This window comes from Lycium barbarum, chromosome 11 (assembly GCF_019175385.1).
Source record: "Lycium barbarum isolate Lr01 chromosome 11, ASM1917538v2, whole genome shotgun sequence".
Taxonomy (NCBI): domain Eukaryota; kingdom Viridiplantae; phylum Streptophyta; class Magnoliopsida; order Solanales; family Solanaceae; genus Lycium; species Lycium barbarum.
This window is the reverse complement of record NC_083347.1, coordinates 29,748,770-29,759,262: the sequence shown is the minus strand read 5'-3', so window position 1 is coordinate 29,759,262 and position 10,493 is coordinate 29,748,770. Positions and strand designations below refer to the sequence as shown.

At 37.6% G+C, this 10,493-nt stretch overlaps 1 protein-coding gene across 2 annotated transcripts; it reads right to left on the bottom strand.

Annotated features, from left to right (window-relative positions):
* Window positions 1-2,544: 2,544 nt before the first annotated feature.
* On the bottom strand, window positions 2,545-9,177 carry LOC132617658 (protein NAR1-like). Of its 2 annotated transcripts, none has more exons than XM_060332711.1 (11): window positions 8,781-9,177; window positions 8,232-8,317; window positions 6,719-6,872; window positions 6,389-6,575; window positions 6,174-6,300; window positions 5,495-5,651; window positions 5,261-5,310; window positions 5,005-5,176; window positions 3,974-4,100; window positions 3,780-3,871; window positions 2,545-3,281 (listed from the first exon to the last, which is right to left on the bottom strand). In XM_060332711.1, the coding sequence occupies exons 1-11, from the start codon at window positions 8,889-8,891 to the stop codon at window positions 3,129-3,131; spliced, it is 1,416 nt and encodes a 471-aa protein (XP_060188694.1). In that variant the 5' UTR covers window positions 8,892-9,177; the 3' UTR covers window positions 2,545-3,128. The 2 variants fall into 2 exon arrangements, with proteins under 2 accessions (XP_060188694.1, XP_060188695.1); XM_060332712.1 differs by having other exon boundaries at window positions 4,019-4,100.
* Window positions 9,178-10,493: the final 1,316 nt, after the last annotated feature.

Below are 10,493 nucleotides of genomic sequence, written 5' to 3'. Positions count from 1 at the left end.
TTTCTCTTGTTTCAAGTTAACAGGAGTTTGGGAAATTTGCACAAAAATAGTTCTGCACTACTATTTAATTTTTGTTCTTAGGAATCAAAATTATGCCGATCGGGGCTTAAGGGCACGGGGCATAAGTTAGTACGATATTATGGTGTGGAAATATAAAGTTATGGAAAAAGTTGGTGTCTTAATGGACAAAACTTAAAGACCAGCCCAAAATAGGGCCTAAAGTGCAAATGACCAGTAAAGAGGAGGAGGTGAGTTTGAATAAGCTTGTGGAGCCCAAAGTTGAGAATAAGCAAAAGGTAAAATTACTCAAATGACTACCTTATTGTAGCTTCTTACCATTTGTAGCTATCCTTTTAAATATTACCATTTATAGTTACATTTTGGCAAAATAGTGTATGCTTTTGTGTGTATTTGTTGCCAACAAATACATGAGAACACGGTAAAAAAAACAGGATCCTTGATTTTAGCCTTTAACGGTGGAGCTATTAAATTAGATATTAATATTATTTTTTTGATGTATTTTAGTGATTTTTTAATGTATTTTAGTTGTTTTTTTGTTTGTTTTTGATGTATTTCAGTGGCTTTTTTTTGATGTATTTCAACTACATATGATGCCAAATACATTCAAATTTTCGTGTATTTGAATGGATTTCAACAAATACATTCAGATACAAGACAAAAAAATTCAAATACATGACAAATACATTCAAAAATAGTGTGTTTGACTATTAACAAAATACACTAAAAACTACACTCAAAAAATACAAAGACAAATACATTAAAAAACAGTGTATTTGTGAGATGTAGATTTTTTGAATGTATTTGTATTTGGCTTTTAATAAATACACACAAAAATACAGAAAATACACACGGCTAGATCTGAGACACCACCACCACCATCAAAACCCTAATCTAAGACACCACCACCATAAAAAAACCTAATCTCTCCACCTCCACGTCATCTTCTTCTTCGCCGCCATCTCAAATCAGTGCCATCGCCGCCACCAAAAATACACACGGCCAGATCTGTGCCATCGCCATCTGCATTTTCTTCTTCTTCCTCGCCGAGTCTTCATTGTCGCCGTCTGCATCGTGTGCCATCTCAGGCCACTCAAACACCCGCCCGCCGATCACCGGATAGAGTGAAAAGAGAGAGAGGTGTGAGCACAGAGGGAGAGAGAGAAGAGAAAGGGTCGGCGCGGTCGTGGTAGTGGTGGTTGAGAGAAGGGAAGAGAGATTTTTTAGGGTTTTGAGAAATGAAAATCTAAAATGGATAGTGATTGGAAAAAAAGAAAGATATATATATATATTTGGGTACGTACTTTTGATATAACTACCAATTGTAATTTAGAAAAGTTAATTAGCTACTAAATATAATTAAATAAAAGGGTAGTTAATATTAATAACTAGGTCTTAAAAGAAGCTACAATGAGTAAAAATTCCTAAGCAATCAGTCATTCAAAGACTCCTTCCTAGAATCAGCACCAATTTTGATGTTAATTGGTATTGAAATTGCACTACTGGTAGCTGATTCTTTCTTCTTTTCACCTTCAGAGTGAGAACTAATGGGGCATTGATTATGAGAGCCATGTGTTTTAGGAACAAAATGAAGAAACATAAGCCTCTTTGGTGACTGGTCTAGGAGCAGGACCTTAATGCCGTAGCAAGTGTACCGGCAATTTATCTCCTTAGTTTGAAGACAACTTATTGGATTAGTTATGTTGGGATTAGTTATACTAGGATTAGTTATACTAATATTATTTTGTATTGATTGTTTGGTTTGTTGTATTAAAATTAACATGTTTAAATTTTTTAAGAAAAAGTGGTTTATTTACAAAAATATGCACCACCTTATTTAGTAGAAAAAGAGTTTGAGCGATCTCAGGGCTATTTTTGTCATTTTTGTTATTTTATCCCGGGATAACTAGTCCTTGGATTGTTATTCCACTCTCTGTCAGGGATAATTTGTCCCAGTATTATTTTTATCTTATCCTAGAATTAGTGACCAAACAAGGGATATGATCATACTAAATTCTTATCTCAGGACTATTTATTCCTTATCCATCGTAACAAACGACCCGTTAAAAAACCTTCACAAGGACATGACCCGAAAAATAAAATAATCGATTCAGCTCACTGTTTTATCCTTGGAAAACAAATCTAGCAAGGAAGCACTGAGGTCAAAGTTTTGGAATCCAAAGCGTCTATGTTGGATTTTGAAGTGTTAGAAAAATGGAAATAGATCCTAGATCTTCTCACAAAATACACTTTTCAGTAGTTCAGTGAATCATCCTGAACATATACTCATTATTATACCTACCAACGATCACCACTTTACCCTTCAGTTTCTTCAGATATGATAATCCCAGAAAATGTACAGTGATTGAAGAAACCTAAGGTTCTTTCAAGTTTCAACTTTCAAGTGCAATTTTGGGTGAGATTTATCTCAATCCCTAAGCTCTATATTTACTCTTTTGTACGTTAAGAAGATATTGGTCGGTACTAATATTTGATATGAGAGCTTCAGCTCGTCTGCAAACATCAAAATGAAAAGTTTATTGTCTAGCTTAATATTACCAAAAGGCTATATACCTTCTCAAAGAAAATTATTACAAAAGGCCAACAAGACTCTTTAACATGTATGTGCTTGTTGCGCCATAATGGAAAGCAGAACTAAGAAAGGCAGCCTATGAAAACAAATACGATTACACTAAGACTGGTGATATTATTTACCATCGGCATAAAAAAAGTTGCCGCCTTTTCTAACGGTACAAATAAAGCGTGACCAAATAAATACGATTGAGGGTTGTAGGATAAGACACGTACAATACAACTATTCCCAATCCAGATGGGGAATAATGTTAGCATTGCGACCTAAACTATTGTGTAATTTGCAACACAAGTACAAACACAATATATTTACAGTATGGGGTGAAAGTGTGAAACACGTCCCCTGCCAAAATTGGACTCTCAAAATTGTGGTGCATGGCCTCATGACCATATATCGCGAGCACTTTGGATCAATGCAGTGTAATATCAAAACCCTCTTTGGATGGTCTTGCAGAAAAACACCAGAAGGGAACACTAGGAACCTAGCCAACCGGTTAAAAGCTGATATTTTGCATTTTTCACCAGTTCTGCAACTGTGAAGTGATACTTTTCACTACAGGATGATATTCAGTATGCAAGTACTTCTTTGCTTTCTCTGAACCAGGTTGCTCAAGCCACTCAGAATATAGGCCTTTTATGATAGGATTGTTGAAAGGATCAGCAACGACAACCTGAATCATTAACAAAGAGCACGCAGAGGCAATTCAGTTTTCATAAGATCAGAAAGTTTAAGCGTAAGGAAAACAAATAGTTCTCATGCCAATCATGCTTTGCAACTTCTAAAGAGTTCACCATTTTCTTTAATTTGAATCTGCTTCAGAGATGAATGTTCATAAACTTCATCTCGTAAAGAAGGAGAAAATATATAAGCCAAAACAAGCAGGTCTGTATAACAGGAAGAAAAAAGGCACAGTCGGGGAAACACTCAAATAAATCAGCACAAAAGAGAACTTCCATTTCATGTTTGACTACTAGGGAGTAGTCAGAGATGAATCTCCCAAGCTCTGCAATTCAAGTTACATAGTATAGTTCCTTGACTTGGCACAAATACAAGCAAAGCCTTCAAGCTGGAGAGGATATTTCTAGAGTCTAAGATGGTTGTAATATGACACTGCGCCAATCATCAACTAGCTATACAAGCCAAAGAATCCAATTATGACATGACTTACATTTTCTACATAAGCCATCTCCAACAGCTGAATCAACTCTTTACCAGACTGCCCAGGTTGTGGCTTTATTTGTCCGCCACCATTTAAGCATCCTATAATCAAGAGGGAGGCAATTAAAGCCAAACAAACCGTTAAAATTGATGCAAGAAGGTTCAGAGTTATTATTCACAAAATAGAAAGATCTCGAATATGACCTGAAGGGCATGCCATGATCTCCAAGAAATGGTAGTCACACTTACCCATTTTCAATTTCCTAACAACATTCTGCAGGTTGCGGAAACCGTAACATAATGCAAATTTCAGGACAGATTTATCATTCACCTGGGTCATAGACATCTTGTCAGTGGCTGTCAATGGAGAACTACTCTTGTGGCAATTGCTAAAAACTTTCAACTACATACATATAGTTAAAGCCCTAATTATCTTAGTTCTGTCTTGGGAAGCTGGGAGTAAGACTAGATAACAATCAATTAGCAAGGAATTGGGTTTAATAAGGGATTATATAACTCAATTGATAGAATCAAGCTAGGAATAGCTAGATTCTTACTTGGGTGTTCATTCAGTAGAACTTACAAGCATTCTATTAGGTTTGGGAGGGACTTAACTGGGGTACGCCCATTACTTTTAGGAGAAATTATTGGGTAAATTATAACTAAACCATAATCAACAAACCGAGCGATTAAACAAGATAAGAGATTCCCATTAGCTAAAGCAAATAAACTAGGGGCTACAACCGGAGTGCCTTTTATCACTTTGATTTAAACTCTTGTTAGTTATTTGGATGATTTCAATTCCATTGCTATTTTTAGTTAAATTCAAAACCAAACAAATATTGCAGTTGGGCTTCAACTGAAGATCTTTTCTCACTAACAAGTAATCAGCCAGACACTTCATATTTGATCCTTGTCGGATTCGACTAGGACTCACATCCGATTATATTTGCAATCGACTGCTTAGCCTTTGACGACTTGAGTTGAGCTATAACACCCGCCACCAAGAACAATAAAGCTTGACATGAGCCATCAAATTAGCGGCTCCACAAAAATGACAAAAACCAAATCATATCCTTTTTAACAGATAGAAACTCTTAAAAAATGGATGCAATTGTCTACTCAAAAGAAGATATCATGCCAGCCTACAGGCACTTAATTCAATAAAGATTATAGGGGCATGTTCAAACATTCTATAAAATCATGCTAGCAGGATAAAACTGAAGCGAACTTACTTCTAGGCTCACTTCTTGGAAATCAGAGTTCCTTATGGTCTTGAATGCTATAGGGCCTTTAACTTCCTGATCTAAAAGCACTTTAGCAACATGACGGTAAATGGTCTCTGCATATCCTCCAGAGCTTCCGTGAACCCCATAAAGATGGCCTTCCTCATCGATATTTGCAAACCTATAGAGAACATATAAGCACTCAATTGTAAAAATTTGAATCAAGAAATGGAAGTATCACGGTAAGGTGTATAAAAGTGCTTACAGTTTATCTAGGGGTGACTCTTCCATGGATTTAAAATCAACTGCTTTTAACTACATCAAAGAGGAGAGAGTTTGACTTTGAGTAAACAACAATGCACCCTTTTTAAAGAACAAATCCTTAAAAGGGTGAAACAAAAGATAGAAAAGGAGAACAATTGCAAGTATCCAAATGCAAGCTCTCTCACATTATTCCTCAGTGCATAAGGGATACTGAGAAGCAGAAAACTTTCTTTACCTGTATCAAATCCAAAACCTCTCCTGTTGTTAGAACTGAATCAACCTCCGTAATATTTTCACTATCTGTGTCTACTTGAAACACAAAGTCCTCACGAGCAGCCTCGAGCTTCTTGTCATAACATGGCATTACAGTCACATGGTATACATCCTCTGGTCTGTTCACAGAACAAAAGAAAGATCTATCAGTCAACCAGTGACTCTGATCAAATCCAAAAACTAACAACTCGATTTTAGGAACAATATAAAACCTTTTAACTTTTTACCAACATACATCGAAATCATACATGCTGAAATATCAATCTGCCAGCAATTGATTTGCTTCGTAAATGAATAAAGGAAAGGTTTTTCTGAAAATTGTATGTAGGATGCATAAAATGGATGGAAAGAACAGCAGGCAGAAAAAGGTGATTGCTTAGCACATATTTGCAATACAGCAACATTTTTTTTGAAATGGTAAGTTTGTATTTATAACAGCACTAAGAATGTGCAGGAAATTTTGCAATACAGCAATTTATGACTGAATGTGCAGGAAATTTTGCAATACAGCAACTTATGACTGATTCTTCTAAAAGGTAGACACGTAGAGTCCAAGCATTACAACCAACAACACCAGAAATGAAAGATTACAGTTTACAGCTGATGCGTAGTGCTTAAAAGACGAGATGACAACAAACTACCTTACACTTAGCATTTGGCATGTATAATTCTTGACAACTGTTCCAATAGTTTGTTGGGGGCTCTTGACTGAAGAAATGTATGGAAGAATGTAAGAACCAAGGGTCTTTTCAGCATAGCATATCCAACCTGTAATTTCAATGCCAGTAGAGTTAGAACATATCGTAGAACATCAAGTAAGATATTATTAAGATAAACAAGTAAATGAAGCCATTACCTGGACATGCGGAAGAAATCATAGGCAAAGGTGGCTTCGACTCCCCACTACTTGTACCTTGGGATTGTTTATATCTCACCATAAACTCGTTACAAGATTCTATTAGGGTCAAGTCTCTACTGCAGCTGGTATCAAATATAGCTTTCACACCCAGAGACTTAAATAGTGTTGTGAGCTTCCTGAAGACCTGACATAAGAAGTACAGGCTCATATTATTTTCAAACAAATGCAAATGCAAAAAGATGGAAGAATTACAGCGGTCATATCAGGTGAGAAGATATGCTGCAAAAAGTGAAACTACAAAATGAAAATATCAACATCAAAACCAACCTGAAGTGAAGAAAGTCCATAATGAACAGCGAGAGAGGCCCTGGACTGGGGAGAGATAGAGACAATAACTGTCCTTCCCTTTTCCAAATTGGAAAGGAACTCATCTAAACTCTGCTTCTCAAGCATGACTGTTTCTGCTGACGTAATGCACCCACTGCAATTAGGATCAAGCTTAGTTGCTCACCGATGTTAAATCTTATATATAGAGATAGGTATTTTTGCTTTTAATAGACCAAGCAAGAAAATTCAAATACAAAGTAACGATTAAATAAAAGTAATGATTAAAAGGGCAGCCCGGTGCACTAAGCTCCCGCTATGCGCGGGGTCCGGGGAAGGGCCGTTCACATCCTCTAATCTGTTCAACTCTAGTGCTTTTGCAACTTTGCTTTTTGACTATTCTGGTTAGGGCATTTGCTTGAATGTAATACTGGAAATTATACCTGACTGGTTGCTAAATTTAAAACCTGCATAATCTCAGCATTAGTTATTTACAATTGACATATTATTTTAACATAGCTCAATGTGGCTCACGTATTAGGAACACACTGTATTAGAGATTACATGACTTGAGAAAAATGACCTTTAACTATTACATTGTTTTGTTAATCATCTCCTACTTATTATATCTCATTTGTTTCTAATGTTATTAAAATTACAAGTTCTATAGTAACATTTTCATGTTTAAAAGCGTAATGCCATACATTTTTTTCTTAATATGCGACAATTTTTTTGATTGTTTAGCATGCTACATTTTAATATCCCTCATAAAATGTTCTGTATCTGATATAAATAAAAAAACGTTGATTATTACTCTATAAAGGACTCCTAGTTGTTTTTATTGACGTGTGATGATTAACAAATATCGAGATTGGAGAACATGATATACACTACCTATCTAGATTTAATACAAAGAACCAAACATCAGTTAAATAAATACAATAGTCCGTTGATTATTATTCCCCATACTACAGTCGTTGCATTAAAATCACTGTATATCTTGTCCAACGATCTGTTACTCCACTCCTACCCAGATTCTGCACGACACTATAAATCGGGTGCATACCTCTACATCCTCACTATCTCACCTCTCTCTATCTCTCTCTACTCAGCTCAACATCCATCTCAGGCATAAAAATTCCAAGAATCTAAGACTCTCTATCCAAGGTAGGGGTGGGTAAGGTCCGTGTACACTCTACCCTCCCCAGACTCCACTTTGTGGGATTTCACTGGGTATGTTGCTGTTGTTGTTGTAATCTAAGAGTCTCATAAGCTGCTCCACTGTTTTTTATTTCTTCAAGTTATCCATTCTGGACGGAATATAATAGCTAACTATGACATAACTTGTTTTTGTTTGCTCGGCCTATGATGATCTCATTTTCCATAAACAAAGGTTATCCCGAGATTAGTGAGTCAACATTTTCTTTGCTTCAATCATATTCCTATTTAACGACCAGCCAATTCAGGGCATGGTTGCTTAGAACAATATATCTGAGCAAGAGAAAAGAGGTAATACCTGCATGCCAAGCAATCTTTGAGGGAAATTTTGACAGGTTCTTCTTTTTGTACTGGTTTGCTCAAAGCTCCAGCTTTTCCCACATTCTGTTGATCCACCAAAGAAAAACATTAACCACATCAGTTATAGCAACAGTATAATACTAAGTAGGAGCATCTATTCTTCAATATCATCAAAACTAATTGCAGCCCTAAGAAATACAAGTCAAATTTTCAATTCCACCCTTAGGCAAAATACATGTTTTTTTAACCATAAAGGTTTGACTTTTCCCCAAATCCTACAAGTCTAAATTCAAATAAGCATGAACAAAATTCCAAAGCCTTTTTTCTCAATTATTTGATAATTATTAATATCAATTTTAGTATTTGGATTACTGTTGGTATGGATCCTTTTTGTCTGAGAGAAAAATGGATAATTTTCCAATCAAAATACTTTCTATCTGAGATTTTGCAACAGTGAAAAGCTCAGAAATCAAAGAATTACATTACATAGGCAAGGGTACTTCCACTAGAAAATCTGTCTATGAAAAAAAAAAAGAAAGATATGTACCTTAAGGGATTTAGAAGAATTAGCATTGAGGGAAACGACACAGCCTTGGGAAGGAGCTATGTAATCATTCAAATCCCCAATTCTAAGTGTGGCAGAGAATTTCTGCGACATCTCCTTAAGGGCTAGCAAAGATTTCTGTATAATAAATTTGTTAGAGTTTTTCTGATATTTATTAACTTAAATAAATATCAAAGCAGGCTTAATGAGAGAGGGAGTTGGTGCACAGGTTTGATATGTTGCTCAAAGCCCAAACTCTTATTCTGTCTTTTCTTTCTTTTTCTACAGCCTAATGATGGCGGCGGGCGTGCGGGCGGTTGCCGTTAACTTAGCGGGTAAGGGCTGTTGGGTTACACCCTTACCCAACCCAACAGCCCGCATCCCGATGCCCTTAGTTCTTCATGCCAATTCCAATAGTGTATTACAACAGCATGATACCCAATTGAATCTCACAATGTGAGGTTTGGAGAGGGTAAACTGTACGCAGACCTTACGCCCACTTTAGAAGTTAGGGAGGCTGTTTCCGAAAGACCCTCGGCTCAAAAGAAAAAAATAAGGGAAAAGAGTCAGATACGAACAAGCAAATCAAAATAATGCGAAAATGAGAAATAGCAAGAGCAAGGAAGTCATGATAAAACAACAAAGATAGACAAGACCCAACACATAGAAGTAAGGTAAAAATACTCCTAATACGAGAAAGGAAACCTCGCGGCCTCCCACTAGCCCTCCACCCTGATACTCGACCTTCACCCCCTCCTATCACCGGTCATGTCCTCGGTAAGCTGAAGTAGCGCTGTGTCTTGCTGAATCACCTCTCCCCAGGCCTTCTTTGGCCCACCCCTCCCTCTCTTCAGGCCCACCACTGCTATCCTCTCACATCTCCTCACTAGCGCATCAGCGCATCTCCGCTGCACATGGCCGAACCACCTCAACCTCCTTTCCCGCATCTTATCCACCACAGGGGCCACACCCACCTTATCCTGAATCATTTCATTCTGAATCCTATCTCTCCTGGTATGCCCGCACATCCACCTCAACATCCGCATCTCAGCTACCTTCATCTTCTGGACATGAGCTTTCTTAACTGGCCAACATTCCGTCTCATACAACATAGTCGGTCTAACCACCGTTTTGTAGAACTTTCCTTTTAGAATAGGCGGCACTTTCTTATCGCACAACACCCCCGATGCGAGCTTCCATTTCATCCATCCCGCTCCAATACGATGTGTGACATCGTCATCAATCTCACCGGTCCCTTGGATGATCGACCCCAGGTACTTGAAACTTTCTTTCTTCGGGATGACTTAAGTATTCAGCTGCACGTCCTCGTCCTCTACCTGCTTCCCATCACTGAACTTGCACTCTAAGTACTGTGTCTTAGTCCTGCTCAACTTGAAACCCTTCGACTCCAGAGTCTGTCGCCAAACCTCCAGTCTCGCGTTAACACCGCTCCGCGACTCGGCAATAAGCACAATGTCATCTGCAAACAACATGCACCACAGTATCTCTCATTAAATGTGGCTTGTCAGAGCATCTATTGCCACACAGCAAACAAAAACGGGCTAAGTGCGGACCCTGGTGCAGGCCCATCGTGACTGGAAAGTGTTTCGAGTCACCTCCAACCGTCTTCACTCAGGTCTTGGCTCCATCATACATGTTCTTAATCGCTCTAATGTATGCTACAGGAACACCTCTGACTTCCAGACATCTCCACAA